Source organism: Staurois parvus, unplaced genomic scaffold (assembly GCF_062004578.1).
Source record: "Staurois parvus isolate SC_StPar_1 unplaced genomic scaffold, SC_StPar_1.0 ptg000538l, whole genome shotgun sequence".
NCBI classification, from domain to species: domain Eukaryota; kingdom Metazoa; phylum Chordata; class Amphibia; order Anura; family Ranidae; genus Staurois; species Staurois parvus.
Window position 1 is genome coordinate 112,833 of NW_028318334.1, and position 17,053 is coordinate 129,885.

At 41.6% G+C, this 17,053-nt stretch overlaps 1 protein-coding gene across 2 annotated transcripts in view; it reads right to left on the minus strand.

Moving 5' to 3' along the window:
- Nucleotides 1-1,238: 1,238 nt before the first annotated feature.
- ZNF385C (zinc finger protein 385C) overlaps nt 1,239-17,053 on the minus strand; it is a 243,714-nt gene continuing 227,899 nt past the window's right edge. For both annotated transcript variants that reach the window (XM_089690623.1, XM_089690624.1), the window contains exons 6-8: nt 16,210-16,397; nt 13,352-13,450; nt 1,239-10,492 (exon numbers count right to left, since the gene is read on the minus strand). In XM_089690623.1, coding sequence (XP_089546749.1) covers nt 10,268-10,492; nt 13,352-13,450; nt 16,210-16,397 — 512 coding nt within the window. In that variant the 3' untranslated portion in view covers nt 1,239-10,267. The remainder of the gene's footprint in view (nt 10,493-13,351; nt 13,451-16,209; nt 16,398-17,053) is intronic.

Sequence of the window (17,053 nt, forward strand, 5' to 3'; positions counted from 1 at the left end):
ATAGGGGGTGTGCACACATAGGCAAAAAAGTAAGGGTCCCAACACTGAACTTTGGGGTACACCCCTGACGACGCTAGACCATTCAGAATATGAATCATTAACCTCTCTGAATATAATCTTTTAGCCAGTTTTATATCCATTTACAATCTGATTTTTCCAAGCCTACAGACTTTACCCTACACAATAGCTGCATTTGGGGAACTGTGTCAAACGGTTTTGCAAAATCCAAGTATACCACATCCACCACCACCCCTCTGTCAAAGTATACCACGTCCACCGCCACCCCTCTGTCCAAGTATACCACGTCCACCGCCACCGCTCTGTCCAAGTATACCATGTCCACCGCCACCCCTCTGTCCAAGGTTTTGCTCACCTCCTCATAAAAAGAAATCAGATTTTTTTGACAACTTCTGTCTTTCATGAATCCATGCTGTCTGTTGCTTAAAATATTTTTTTCCAGCAAGAACTCATCTATGTGGTCTTTTATTAAACTTTCCAGTATCTTCCCAACTATTTGCTGTGCTTACGCCATGTTTTCTGCCCTGCTTTTCCCTGACCTCTGTACACTGTCCTTCCTACTACTGACTCCTGGACACTGCCCTACCTACTACTGCCTCCTGGACACTGCACTACCTACTACTGCCTCCTGGGCCCTGCCCTACTTACTGCTAACCCCTGGACACTGCCCTACCTACTGCTGACCCCTGGACACTGCCCTACCTACTACTGCCTCCTGGGCCCTGCCCTACGTACTACTGACCCCTGGACACTGCCCTACCTACTACTGACCCCAGGACACTGCTCTACCTACTACTGTCCTCTGTAGACTGCCAGGACAGAAGTATGTAGGCTGCCATTGTTGTCCTTCTAAAGATGGCTTCCCTGCTGATTTTTTTACTTCAATACCATGTAAGTCCTTGTCCTGGAACAATAATGTAGACTAAAAGGTATAAATGGGCCTACTGCCTACTTGCTCAGTAAAGCACTCAAAAACTGTCATAGCTAAGGATTTAGCTTGACAGCCAGACAAATAGTATTTTCAGAAAAGATGCCAGCAATGGCAACCTATGACCTTCACTCATGATATAAAAAATATCATCAATAAGAGCATTTATCTGCATATAAATAATAATCTGCAAGCAATAAAAACAACAAATGTCAAAAACTACAATGCAACATGGTAGTATAGTGCATCAACCTTATTGTATCTTCTATAAAACATCAGATATGCATGCAGATTTCTTATCAAATAATTACTTTATTTATTTCTCCATTTGTTTGGGTACATCCAAAAATATTCAATAAACAGTCGCCTAAGTCTGGAAGGAAGAGGGGAAGGAACAGGTCACCCAAACAGCTTTGCTGGACAGTTTGATTAGTCCAGCTACAGAACCATTTGATTTGTAAATACATTTATTTGTAGAGCCATTGGAAAGAAAAATGTGCAACGTTGTGGCTTCCTTTGTCCTGTAGCAGGATGAAATCCATACCACCACTAAGCCAAGACAAAGATTACACATTGTGGTGGACTGGGTGGGAGGTGATGACCTGTAATTCTTGGAAGCATTATTCACCCAACTGATGGTAAGCTCTACAGTCTAATAAATCATTGTGCTTTATGCAGAACATTTCAGACCACTGACAAACAGACACAAAACCATAACATGCCCAGCAAGGTAGAGGGACACCGCCTGGCACATAGAGAGGCTTTGAGGTTTACCTTAAGCACAGGGGACAGTTTACTTTTAAGACGGCTGATGCTTCAGTGTCAAGATTGATTGCATATACATGAACCATACGAAGTTATGGATTACTGCTCCTCTGTATCTCCATCCATACCTGGGCTTGTTTGAACAACTTATTCAACTGTATACAGTACAGAATTTTTCTCATACTTTGACATACTCTGATCATATATATCTGAGACACAAAACTAAGACTAACATTCCTTGAGATTAAGCCTCACTATATAAAGTGCTCTGCTTTGGCAGATTCCATGTTCAGCCCCAGGGTTACTTTTTGGCTTTGCCTATTCAATGTCAGTCTTTAAGCCTGACCTGTACTTTATGAGTGTGGATGTTGTATCTAATGCAAAGCTGAGGAACGCCACGTAGAGAATTAGACTGGCCGTGGATGGATTCTTCCATCCAATCTAAAAAAGATTCAAATAACTCATATAAAAAAACTATTATAAGTGGCCAATAATGTCGTAAATATCAACTGATTTTCTTTGCAGATGGTTGCTAATAAGAGATGGTATTAGTATAAATGATCACACAGAGTGTTGGGCAGCAGAGTGCGTACAATCTGTTGTATCACATAGGTCATATTTTTGGAATGACATACGATTTGAATTAAACAAGTTCAATGTTTTGAATAATAATTATGTTTTTGACTGTTTTCATTTTATGATCCTTTACATCTCCTTATTTGAATCAAAATTGGATCACACAAAAACGATCTATAAGCAGCATTACACATGCGTCTTGCCCATTCTGTTTCTGGGAGTAAAATATGTCCTAGCCAGATATACCATGGACTGACAACTACAGAATGTGTTCATTATACATATGTCGCAATGGGAGCCTGACCAGTACAAGGAGCTATACAGTTTACCAATTCACCTAGATGTTTCTAAACATGCTGACAATATCATGCATGGGCTCATTAAGTGACAGATTGGTGAACAATAACTCAATCAGCAATGAGCTTTAATTACTTGGCACAATATAGTAGTAATTCTGGCCTCCCTGTCATTTTGAAGTTAGATATTACAATTACTGACAGCAAGTACTGGCATGGCCAAATAGCAACCTTGTGCCAAATCTAGCTCACACTAGCTGCCTAAAAACAACAGTAGAAAAGGTAGCAACCTTAACTGACAACGTAGGAGCCCAAACCTCAATAAACAACATTTATTTGATTTCTAAACATTGTTTCTGAAAGTACTAAAACCCCGGTATTTTAAGCACATTTATCTCTTTGCATAAATGTTTGGTTATTTGCATACTGATTTATATTAGGATTTATGAAATCCCTCAAATGGTGTAAACTACTGTATCACCTTCTGAGAAACTGAACTTTGCTCGGTAAGCATGCAAAGACATATTTTGGATTCTGTAACCCTGAAAGGAATATATACTGTATAGTATCTACCAGACTGTACTCTGTTATGAACAGCAAGTATACTCTATGTCAAGGGTCTCAAAGCTATGGCCCATGGGCCACATCCAGCTCGCTGCAAAATTTTATCCAGCCCATAGTTAGAGTCAGTGGTGTATTCTCTGTGTGCATTGATTGTGGATTAACGTCAGCAGAGGCTGCCTATGGTGTCCACTTCTGATGGATGGGCGGATGATGGGAACCTTGATGTAAGCTGGGACTTTGACGGGGATCCTGATGTAAGGGGGATACTGATGGAGAACCTGATGAAGGAGGGAATCTGATGAGCATTATGATGGAAGAGAGGATTCCGATGGGTACCATGATGGAGAGGGGGAATTTAATGGGCACCATGATGCATGGAGGAGCTCTGATGGGATCCCTGATATAAGGGGGAGGATGATGGGTACTCTGATTGAGGGGGGAATCTGATGGGCATCATGTTGTAAGGGGGGAATCTGATGGACATCATGATGTAAAAGGGACTCTGATGGACACCATGATTAAAGAGGGGACTCTGATGGGATCCCTGATGTAAGGGGGATGCTGATGGGGACCCTAATAAAGGGTGTAATCTGATGGGCACCATGATGTAAGGGGGACTCTAATGGGCAACAAGATGTAAGGAGGAACGCTGATGGGCACTATAATGTAAGAGGGGACTCTGGTGGGGATTTTTTGGTGACCTGCAAATATTTGTAAAACATAGGATGTGGCCCTTGTACTAGAAAGTTTGGAGACCCCTGCTCTATATAAACTCTTGTTTTTTAAAGTTCTTCTTAAATATAATAATTCTGATATATGGGCATTGTGTTGGTGGAATACAAAACTAAAAGGCTGCAAGTGACAATGTTTATGAAAGTTTGGGTATGATGTACTACACTCTACCATTTTTAGATATGTTGCCCTGCGGCATTATACACATGTGAAATCACATACACAGCAGAAAGAATGTCAAAGTGACTTCTACATTTTACTAGACTCATTGGAAAGAATTTGACATCACTATGGTTACTGTATGTTGTATGTCCAAATTGACATGTGATTAGGTTTGCTCATCTGGGAGGTGGTCTCTGCTTCCATTGCATGTCTTAGCCCTGTTTCAGCTTGTATAAGAGCAGTGTGAACAACAAACATGGGTAAAACAATTACAGAGCTTTCAGCAAGCTTTGTTGAAGCTTTTAAAATGCCATTCAACTCTGGCTTGTAAATGTGGAGTGCAGATCCTAATAGGAGTGCAGATTGCCACTTTAAGCAAGCTGCTAGCACACTCCAGCAGGTTTTCAACAAGCTTCAAGAGGTGCTGAAACTTGATAGAAGTTTGCCTAAAGTGGGATCCAACACTCCCATTAGGATCTGTGAAAAATATATTTACAAACTGGAGTTGAATGGTACTTTAAAAGCTTCAATAAAGTGTGCTGAAAGTTCTGCAAATGCATTGCCAAAGCTTGCTGTTCACACATCTGTTTTATAAGCAGAAGCCCTTGTGAAACAAGCCCCAATGTGATAAAAAATATGGTGTTTTAATGTTTAAACGTTTTGGTGGAACATCATTCCTTCTCCTTTTTTTCAGATATCCTTCAGGCTCTTGATATTTTTAGGATTATACCTAGCTCTCTTTTTAAAGATAAGCATTTTTGATGGGAACACCCTATAAATCCTACCACTCCCAATTTATTTTTCTATGGCTTGGACAAGTGGGATACTAGCATTGTAAATATTCTTGTTTTTGATATGCATGTGAGGACAGTGAGCACACTAAAAAAGGAGTTTGGATCCACACCCAATTCAACAATATCTGCTTTCTTCTTTACTAATTGCACTGACAGGTCATCATCAAGATGACTAGCTAGAAGAGGGCTTCTTGCTCACAGGTTTGTTAGGGCTTGTGTTGACTGGTTTTTGGTGTGTGTTGAGCAGAACAGTGTGCATTCCCTTTGCGAGTTTCTTTGAAGTTTTTTTTTTTGTTAAGTTAAAGTAAAAAAGTTAAGTTAAAGTAAAAAAAGTTAAAATCTGTATTATTCTCATGAAACAAATTTTCTACCTTAGCTCAGCATTACCATCCACAGAGGACTGGTTAAAAGATTTTTGTATACCCCTTGGCTTCAAAGAGTCTATCTTTTAAGCCCCGTACACACGGGCCGAATATCAGCCAAAATCAGCCTACCTACTGAATCAAATACAGTATATACCAGCTGACATTCAGCCCGTGTGTACAGGTCCTTGCTCAACAGAAGATCTCACGGTCGGCTTCTATCAAATGTGCATGACGGAAAACTAGAAGCCAATTGGCATCGAATCAGGGCTCTCAGTCAATGCGCTGACTAGTGTGTTTTGGTGGGAAGGTGGTCCCCTTTTCAGAACACAATAGCTCAGTGGGGAGATTACTGTACTAACATTGCATAGTAAGTGCAGAGACCTCCTGACAAGTGCCTCAATTTTTTTTTTTTGATCAGCCCGCTGGGTAAACGAAAAAAAAACCCCATAATGTGTGTACCAGGCATTAAACCTATTTACCATGATTATACATGTGTGCTTTCCCTGCCATATCTAGAGGTGAGCACTGTCCACTTTGAATGTTCAAAGTAGGGTTTACTGGTCCTATTAGAGGTACCCATGTTCTTGTGCTTGGAGTATCTTCTCAATCCTTGAGAAGAACCAGCGTGGTGGCTTCCTTGGAAACTTATTATCAAGGTATATAATCCCAGAGAACTTTAAAAACACATACAACAGGCTGCAGACTCCTCGTGCATTACTGTCTTAAAAGTTTATGACATTAATTCACGAAGAGTCTGCACCCTCTTGTATGTGTTTTTACAGTTCTCTGGAATTTTCCCGATTCATGGAGGTCTGCACCCGGGGAAGCATTACATTTTGATAACTGTTTGAAGTACCCTGGTTTGAGCGCTGGAGTGTTTTTTTTTATATAATCCCAGGACTGAATTATTATGCCAATAATTTCAAAGGTTTTGAATGTATGGACAGTCATTCACAGGAGAATTTGACCTGCAGTGAACAGCATTTAGACCTGACTTTGATTTCTTCTATGCTGCATCAACAGGCTTCAATGATATGTTTGCACTATATTACTGTTTATCTTTGCAGCTTTCTGTGTCTCCTGCCTGCTCAGTGGCAAGTAAATCAGCAGTGTACTAATATACTTACTTTTCCCATGTTTGGCAGAAATTCCAGTTTAGATAGTTAAGGGTTGCAGCACTCTATTGTACTATGACAAAAATATTCTCAGGAATAGGGGAGGGCTGCTAAATGGGAAAAAGGTCAGCTGTCCCATAATGCCTCTCTAGTTTTGCAAATTAGGCAGCCATAGAAAGTTCAGCGGTGTCAAGTTATGCTCCCAGTTTGAAGCATGGTTTGGAATTAATGGGCCATTTCTGAACTGCTGAAAGGCCCTTATGAGTACCACTGGAGGAGAGATATGCTTGCTCCTGAACAGGAAACTTCTCTAAAATGGAGGAGAAACTTCCTACAATTGGGCTTGAACCTCTCCTCTACTTTGGTGCAGAAGAAAGTTCCAAAACACCACATATGTGCCGTTGTCAGCATCCACTGAGCATTGCAGTGGGTCCTTGTGTTGGAGTAACTTGTGTAAGGGGAAATATCTGTCTATGGCATACCTAAAGCTGGACATAGACAGATTGAAATTCAGCTGGTTCAGCAGGAACCGGCTGAATTTCCATCAGTGCATGACTGTCCTTGTTTGACAGAAGTCGATCATTAGACTGACTGTTGACAAACCATCAAGATGGAAAATTGTTGTTGACGGAAAGGGGGGATTGCCCCATCCATCTAGTTTGTGTGGATTAAGGAAGCTGTTAATTTTTTTTTTTTTTAGTTCAGCCTGTTGGCTGAATGAACGAAAAACTACTCATTCATGGCCAGCTGAACTCTAACTGCCCTCTTGGCCAAAAGTAGTATAAGTGAAAATGGTTCCTGATAGACTGAATTTTACTGAATAATCGCGGTAGCCCATGTAATGTCTGTTGGATGAAGCTGTATAGCACCCCAGCTCTGCAGTGCAAAACAGGTGATAGTACAGCAATCTTACTTGATGGTTTACACCGGCAGTTCTGTGCTTTCTCAGAGAACTAATCATATATCAATTGACAATTTAACAGGACAGTTTAGAAATTTGGTTGTTATAGGTACCCTCTTCAATGTTAATTTGAAAGGGGACCTCCTAAAGCATGCCAATATTATTGTATGAAGTATGATTACAACATTGCATTTTATTTTGGGAGGCCTAACTGTTTTTCTCATACTGGGTTTAGAAAACTCCTTTAGAAATAGAAATAAAAATCTTATTTTTTATGTTTGCTGCAACAGTTTATTAGACAGCCATTCCTTTTTAGTGTACCTACCATTAAAAGGCTTAATTTTACTTTATCCAGTTTTATATGGTTTGATCCTCAACATATTATTTTTTATTACACATGAAAAACATACTTTCTGCTAGTGCATCTTCTTCACTTATCTTTCTATATTGCACAAATCTTTGACTCCGGCCCTGTAAAATTAAAAGAGATTACACCCTTTAAATAGACTTTTTATTCTTTAGCTAATGGAGTTGTCCAATTTTAACACCAGAGGCAGTGGCACAGTTAGAGAAAGAGTACAGCATGTGATGTTGCCATACATTGGATGCACTCAATACACTAGGCATATAGGAAGAGATAATTTAAATATGATATACCAATAATGGCCCAAATGAGTAAACATGACCATTGCTGCCAATAGTATTAGAACTAAAAACCCCTGGCCATCGAAATGTAGATTAGACATAATGACACACACTAAAAAAAGATGTAACCCTTTTGCTGTGCAGGACTTTCTAGCAGCTTTTTGAGGGTATATTTGTGCATCATATTAGGCTTTATGTGTCAAAAAGCTGGCCACACATGGCACAATCTGCTTTTTATTTTTTTCAACAACTATGCATTGTGAACACCTGTCTTCACAAACCATTATAATATCCAATCAGTTAGGCCCTAGCACTATCTGGTTGTTTTTAACATGTATGTCAAGCTAAAAGTTTAATTTTTTTAGCTTTGGATTGAGTGGGGAAGAGTTAGATTCCCTGTTGCATTTTGCTACTATCCAGGCTCTATGAGATTTACCCTTACTCCCTGTCATGCTGACATTGTTTTACGAGACAGGGACTGAGAGCGGTAGAAAGAGTCAGTGTAAAATGGGCACTTAGGTAGTTTGCAGAGGTGCCTGATGTGGTTGTTCAAAAGACGGGCACATAACTTCAGTAAAACATCCAATTACTTTATTATTCAGTGAAATAAAGTTGATGTTTTACTAAAGCAGACAACTTGTGCCTATCCTTTGAACAACCACATTAGGCATCTTTGCCAGTTGAACTACCTATGGGCCCTTTTTGCGGTGACTCTTTCTACCACTTTGTACACCCACCTGAGAACCCCCACAGAGCATCCAGGATGGAAATGCCCGAGGCATAGAGAGTGACCACACTGACTCTGTGGTTTTCTTCACCCGTGCACTAAGAAGCCGCGTGTTTCCTCCCAGCTGATTGACTGCAGCCTCAACAGTTCTAAATCCTTTTTTTCTTTTATTGTGGAAGCACTTTGTCCTTGTTTCTGAATTAATCTACTGCACTATAAGGGCTCTCCCGCCTCCCTATCTTTTCTTTTTTGGTGGAAACTGTGAGCTTTACCAGGAACCCCTGGCCAGTGCCTCAGGATCCTATGTTCTGCAATCTACCACCACACCCCAGACCTTATTGGGACTGAGGATAACTCTCCAGCAGCAACACAGACAGAAATAAAAACAATTTTTTAATACTAGAGGAAGGCTAGGACCCCATCACATTTTTCCTTACTTCCTGTCTAGTAAAAAGTTCTCAGAGCAGAAAGTGAGAAAAGATCTCTTTCAGAGTTCTATTCCTTCTCTGCTCTAGTCAAACTTTTGGCTTGACATACATTGTTTAGAGATTGTACCTTGTGTAGCAAATTTTAAAAACTGTAGCTATTTCCAAAGAGCAATTGATCACACCTTTTAGATAAATTCTACCAGACAGGTTTGATTGGTGGCTGTGCAGAAGTAATATCAGTTCTTTAAACGGGCACTTTGATAAATCCCAGTGTAGACAGAAGGAGATGACCATGGTATAGCTTCTGGGGGGAAAAGGCTACATGCAGTGCAAAAACACCAAGGCGATTATGACCAGTTATTATCCCTGATGAGTTTTTACATTTCTGAACATTTAAAAAAAAAAATTTGAAGGAATGGAATATGATGGGTTTGGCTAAAAAAAACTTCTATTAGGGCTTTTCAGAACCTTCAAATAAGAGAAGAGCTTTCAAGACAAACTAAAAGTGCACACTGCCATTGGTACCTTCACTCCCTCAAATTTATTCTGCACCCATAGTCTTTTAAAATATCACTGTTTATAGTTAATCTACTTCTTGATTGCATTCATCCCTGGATTTAATTTATTTGTACTTAAATATCTGAATAAAGACTTGTTCACTATCACATCTAGACATCTGCTTTATATGAAGGCACCTCTCTTTACCGCACCTGGATATAACCAAGCTGTAAGATGCCTTGTGCACATCAAGATACAAATAACATGGTGTGTCTGCACCAGCATAACTGCTGACATTGTATTATCTATTAAATAGGGATCTTGGTCATGTTTAAGTTTGGTTTTCTTCTTAAATTCTCCAGCTTGTTTTAGTTTTACATCCCAAGCCATGTCATCTAAATCAATGTTATTGCTATCAGTTCCCCACCATGTCAGAAACAGAGGGATTGTGGTTTAATTCTCCAAAGTCACTGTCTCCTGACTCCAGTGCAGTGGTAGATGTGGAGACTCACTTCTTCTGCCACCATCTGTTCACACAGTCTGACATGAGCAACTATGGCTGTCCATCCTAGTCTGTTGACTTTATGGCTTGGAAAGCTAGCTCCCATATCCAAGATGGCAAATGTGCTTTGGGTCATGAGCGAAGCGACAATTATATAGAATTTAGTGCTCCCTGGAGGTGGCGGTCTTGTGATCAATATAACTTCACCTCTATACTAGTTCGTCTGCAGTCCTATAGTATGTGGGGCCAGGCTAGTATGGAGCAAACATTATGGGTGCTGGAGAAGGCCGAATAGCAGCTGCTGGACTCCGGAAAAGAGCTGGTCCCAGGAGAGGGGTCTGGAATAGGGCAGCAGCTGTGGTAGGACGCAGAGCAAGAGGACTAGGTAGAGTGCAGACCGCCGTCGGCGTCAGAGGACTCGGAAGAAAGCGAGCAGCCAAAGTCTTAGTCAGATGTTTATGTAGAGCCAGTCTGGTCTATAAACATAAAATAAGAAAAATTACCATAAATCTTACAAAAATATATTTTCTTCCTTAAGCTGTAAAGTTATGCTAACTTCAATGCTGAATGCAGAAAACAAGACATCATGTTATGATGCTAAGTTTACCTTTAAAGTGTGATTAAAGGCATTTAAAAAAATAAAAACATGTTATACTTACCTGCTCTGTGCGGCGGTTTTGCACAGAGCAGCACGGATCCTGCTCTTTCTGTGTCCCCCACCTGTGCTCCTGGCACCTCCCTCCTGGATGGGAAAGTGGAGAATGAGTGCATGTATGTGATTGTAGATTTGTGTGTGTGTATATATATATATATATACATATATATATATATATATATATATATATATATATATATATATATATACACACACTGCTCAGCATAAATGAGTGCACCCCTTTTGAAAAGTAAAATCACCCTTTTTGAAAAGTACAATTTAATCAATATCTCAATGAACACAAGAACAATTTCCAAAATTTTGACAAAACTGAGCTGTTATAAAACATTTGTTTAGCTCATTACATGAAAGTAAGGTTAATAATATAACTTAGATTACAAAATCTTCAGTTTTACTGAAATTAGTTGATGCAAAAATTATTACACCTCACAACAAAAACTACTACATCTAGTATTTTGTATGACCTCCATGATTTGTAAGGACAGGACCAAGTCTTCTAGGAATGGAATGATCAAGTTGGCGACATATTGCTACATCTGTCTTTTTCCATTCTCAGGAGAGATACAGCATTTAGCCAATGAATCACTTTCACCCTGTTCTTCTTAAGAAATGCAACAGTGGCCTTAGATGTGTGTTTTGGATCATTATGTTGGAAAAGTGCACGACGACCAAGGGCACAGTGTGATGGTAGCACCTTCTCTTTCTATATAGAGCAGTACATCTGTGAGTTCATGATACCATCAATGAAATGCAGCTCCCTGACACCAGCAGCACTCATGCAGCCCCGCAGAAGGACACTGCCACCACCATGTTTCACTGTAGGCACAATTTCTTCAGTGTTGTCACATGAAAAGATATAATAAAATATATAAAATATATACTGCTCGAAAAATGTAAAGGAACACTTTGAAAACACATCAGATGTCAAAATCTCCTGCTGGATATCTATACTGATATGGACTGGGAAATGTGTTAGGAACGTAAGGATGCCCCATCGTTTGATGGAAATTAAAATGATCAACCTAAAGAGGACTGAATTCAAAGACACCCCGAAAATCAATGTGAAAAAATGATGTAGCAGGCTAGTCCATTTTGCTGAAATTTCATTGCAGCAACTCAAAATGGTCCTCAGTAGTTTGTATGGCCCCATGTGCTTGTATGCATGTCTGACAACGTTGTTGCATGCTCCGAATGAGACGACGGATGATGTCCTGGGGTATTGCCTCCCAGATCTGGACCAGGGCATCACTGAGCTCCTGGACGGTCTGAGGTGCAACCTGGCGCCGTTGGATGGACCAAAACATAATATCTCAGAGGCGTTCTATTGTATTTAGGTCAGACGAGCGTGGGGGCCATTCAATGGTATCAATTCCTTCATCCTCCAGGAACTGCCTGCATACTCTCACCACATGAGGCCGGGCATTGTTGTGCACCAGGAGGAACCCATGACCCACTGCACCAGTGTAGGGTCTGACAATGGGTCCAAGGATTTCATGCCGATACCTAATGGTAGTCAGGGTGCCATTGTCTAGCCTGCAGAGGTCTGAGCGTCCCTTCATGGATATGCCTCCCCAGACCATCACTGACCCGCCACCAAAACGGTCATGCTGAATGATGTTACAGGCAGCATAACATTCTCCATGGCTTCTCCACACCCTTTCACGTCTGTCACATTTGCTCAGGGTGAACCTGCTCTCGTCTGTGAAAAGCACAGGGCGCCAGTGGCGGACCTGCCAATTCTGGTGTTCAATGGCAAATACCAATAGAGCTGTATGGTGCCAGGTAGTGAGCACAGGGCCCACTAGAGGACATCAGGTCCTCAGGACATCCTCATGAAGTCTGTTTCTGATTGTTTGGTCAGAGAAATTCACACCAGTGGCCTGCTGGAGGTCATTTTGTAGGGCTCTGGCAGTGCTCATCCTGTTCCTCCTTGCACAAAGGAGCAGATACCGGTCCTGCTGATGGGTTAAGGACCTTCTACGGCCCTGTCCAGCTCTCCTAGAGTAACTGCCTGTCTCCTCGAGTCTCCTCCATGCTCTTGAGACTGTGCTGGGAGACACAGCAAACCTTCTGACAATGGCACGTATTGATGTGCCATCTTTGAGGATTTGGATTGCCTGTGCAGCCTCTGTAGGGTTCAGGTATCTCTTCATGCTACCAGTAGTGACACTGACCCTAGCCAAATGCAAAACTAGTGAAAAACAGTCATAAAAGGTGAGTAGGGAAATAAATATCCACAGTCTCCACCTTGCATTAACACCAAAGCAGCTGAAACTGATTAACAACCCCCTCTGCTACTTAACTCTCCAGATCAATATCCCAGGAGTTTAATTGACTTGATGCTATACTCAGATTAAATTGTGTTCCTTTAATTTTTTTGAGCAGTGTATATATTATACAGTATATCTTTTTTTTTCAAGATTAGGCACTGTATTCATTTTTTATGAATATGATTATTTGACCCAATTACAAATCCTTACATATTGTTAAATTCCATTGTTGTTTCTTTGTAGCCCTGATGAAGGGGGTATTTGCTGGCCCCCACAATGAATTGGCTTTTTGTTAAAATGTTTTATCCTATAATCAGTTTTTGGTGTGGTACTTCAATCTCAGATTTTTTTTTATTGTATACTTATTCTTATATTTGGTATACACTCACCGCTAAAGCAGCGTTCTTCTGCAGCTTGCTGAAAGGACTGTATTTGGGCTTTGGAGGTTTTCCAGCCAATCTGTCTTTGTGTCTTCTGCTGTTCATGTGCTGATACAAGAGAAAAAGAATCAGATACTATAATACTAATCCTGTCTGTCAGGAGCAAAGAAAAACACATTGACTGCTGTGTATAAGGCATGTTATAGTGGAACTTCACTCTCTCAACCAATATTGACTATTTTTAATCCTTATGCTACTAGCATTAGTAAATAGAGAGGAAAGAATATCATATTTACTTGTTTTAAACTTTTTTTTTTTCCATTTTAGTTATTTCCTGTTTTCAATACCTAGGCGAATTAGGTCATACATCCCAGGAGTCTGCAGTAGGAGAGGAGGTGTTTTCTTAGCTAAGCACACCCTCTTTCCTTCATGCCTGAGCTAAGGGCAGATGGTTTCCAGGAAGTAAATGCTTCATGAATCATCTGCCCTTACTCAAGATGGCCCCTATTTTCTACTTTCACTTCAGGTTTGAAATTTAAAAATAAAAGCTGATTGGTTGCCATGCACAGCTGCTCCAGTTTTAATAAATGTCCATTGCGCTTGTTGGTGTTTCTGTGCTCCCCTCCAGGCCCAGTGACAGGGCTGTCCAATGCAAGCTGATTCACTCAGGGTCTACAGTTTCCAACTAATAGTCTGATTTTATGCTGTGCAGGAGATGATAGGAATATAAATTATGAATCTCAGCTAGTTAAAATAGCAACTTTTGTTGAAATCCCCCCCCCCCCATATTGAACATATACATTTTTAGGGTGTAAACAAGACTTTAACCTCCTGCTGGTTGATAAAAAAACACAACACACACTAAATATATGTGTACTTACCTATTTTAACCTGCTTCAGTCTGGTCATGTGATTCTGCAGCTCTGTGTAAGCTCTCAAAAACAGCTCTGAGTTCTGGGAGCCATACATCACAAACTAGTGTCACAACTTGTCATCACCTAGGCACTGTGGTTCCCAGAAGGATGCAGTTTCGGTGGTCACTAGTAGGTGTCTCCCAGCAGCTGGACAGTCAGACTAATTAGGCTGCACCTGACGTAGGCTGCTGGGAGGTATATACTCCATAAGCCTGGGTTCACATATATGTGGTGCAGTATATTGCATGTGATTTGCACAGGAACCGCACCGCATTCCTGTGCAAATCACATGCGATTTGTGTGTGGTGCGATTTGAGCCATACATTTTGTATGGCTCTAATCGCACCGCACCCGCACCAAAGAGAGGTGCAGGACCCTTTTTTGGGTCCACATTAGAATCGGATCACATAGGTATTCACACCTATGTGATCCAATTCTGCACATCGCACCGCATTTTGCGGACCCATTTCGGGGTGTTGTTAACTTAAAATACACACCCGCAGCGGTTCGCATGAACGGGGTGCGATTCTGATGCGGTGCGGAATTCGCACAGAAAATGCTGCAAATTCTGCACCGCATCAGTGTGAACCAGGGCTCACTGAGGTTCAGTGCTCTAGTATTCTTTCTACAAGCCATGTCCCTGCCTGAGCTTGATCCTTGTACCTGACCCTGAGACCTGCTCCTGTGCCCTTCTCCCCGGATCCTGCTCCCAGTCCCTTGCTCCCTGCTTCCCTTGTCTCCTGTCCCTGTCCTGACCTTGTCTGGCCCATGTGTGTTCCCTTCATTTTGTATATACTGTAGTTAGGTTGTTATTTGTGGTTTTGCCCTGCCACGTTTATTTTACCACTTGCATTGCTTATGCTTTACTGGTGTGGGTGTTGGAAGTGTGAACTTATTTTAACCTTCTTCAGTCTGATTCCTTAAAGCGGAGTTCCATTCAAAAGGGGAAGTTCTGCTTTATGGACGGCTCCCCCGCTCCCCATTAAGGATTGGCAATTTTTGGGAAGTGGGAGCGGGTACCTGTCAAATTTGGGTACCCGCTCCCACATCCGGTCCAATCGCTGCGGTGATCGGAAACAGAAGGTGTCCTCCCTTCCTCCCTGTAGTCTTTTGGGACACGTGACAGGTCCCAGAAGACTACAGGACCATTCACGAAGTGCAGCGCTACTCGCGCATGCGCAGTGGGTACCCAGCTGTGAAGCTGCAAGCTATCACAACCGGGTGCCCACACTGAAGATGCCGGCCTCCTGGAATACAGGACGGCCGGTGAAACGGGCTGCGGGGGACACACCACGGGACCAAGGGACAGGTAAGTGGCTGTTTTTTAAAAGTCAGCAGCTACAGTTTTTGTATTTTTTGATAGGTCGAGTGGAACTCCGCTTTAGTGTATAGCCTACTGATCTGATCACCCTTGCTGGTTGCCTGCATCTGTGACACCTAGGCTCCCATAGCCCACATCTATGTCAGTGCTCACTCCTCTCCCCTGCTGCAGTCACAGCTCTGACTCCCCTGTGTCAAAGAGCAGATGCTGCACAGGAGAGGAGAGAGAACTGACAACTGTCGGACTGTGGGAGCCAACAGGTAATGTCATGGATCCCAGAACGCAGAGCCGTTGTTGAGTACACAGAGCTGCTGGATCAGAACAAATTAAAATGAGGTCACTATACAGGTCTTTTTTATACAGGTTAGGCAGGAAAGATAGGAGGAGTGGGGAGGGGACACTCTAAAGAATACATATAGTTAGGCCTTTCTTCCACTTTAAGATGGCTTAACACTGCCCTGGGAACCGAAGAAGAAGAATCACTGGTTGGATCTCTACAGCTAGCGATTGTATTCTGACAGCTGACACCTGACATTGTCAGAATACCCAAACCGTGCCAACTTGTGAAGTCCACAGCCACCAGTCAAAATGTATCCTGTAAGTGAGCAGAGTAGACATAAGGGTCGACTTACCTGTTTGAGCTGAGTTTCAGAGTTAACATGGATCTCACACACGGGGCAGTTGAAGGCTTTGTTCTGGATACCAATGCTGCTCTTGTTGCCAATTCTCTTAGGTTTTCGGGTTGCACGGCTCAGCGCTTTGCCCCTGCTCCTCCTTGGGTGAGTGCTTTGTCCTTCCAAGATGGATTTATGCTTTGCACCTGTTACAAAAACAATAAATTACTGCCATAAGTTGCCACGTGTCCTGATCTTTAGGAGGTGCGCATCAGATATAAGCTGGGTGGTTTATAAAAGCGTTCATATGCTCCTCCCACAAACCATAACATAATGACTGTTAATACAGGTCTCCAAATGCGGTTCAACTCACCACAACTGGCCTAGGAAACCAGGGCTGTGTGACATGGTAGAGCTGTGTAAACCTCAGGACAGGATGGACAGAAGTACAAATTCTTTGTCAGATAAAGAATAATGCAATTATATGTATTTCATGTGTGGATTTAGTCCTCATGCACACTGGACGTTTTTTTTGGCTTTTGAAGTTTTTTTCTACAGCCAGTAAACCTCCCAGCATGTTATCCTATGTGTTCATGCACACATAGACTGTAATCAACGTTTTTTGGCAGGGACGTTTTTTGTCTGGAAAAAAAACCCCAGGACTAGTGGCTTTCTAGAGGAGTTTTGCTTAGCTGTAAAAATGCTCTAACGCTGAAAAACACGGTAAAACGCCACAAAGCAGTGTTTTTGGAAGTTTTTTTGACCCCCCAATTTTTTTTTTTGGTGAAAAAACCGCTAAAAACTGCAAACACAGGAAAACGCCGCTAAATGCTAATGCAAAAACACTAAAAAAGCTGGAAAA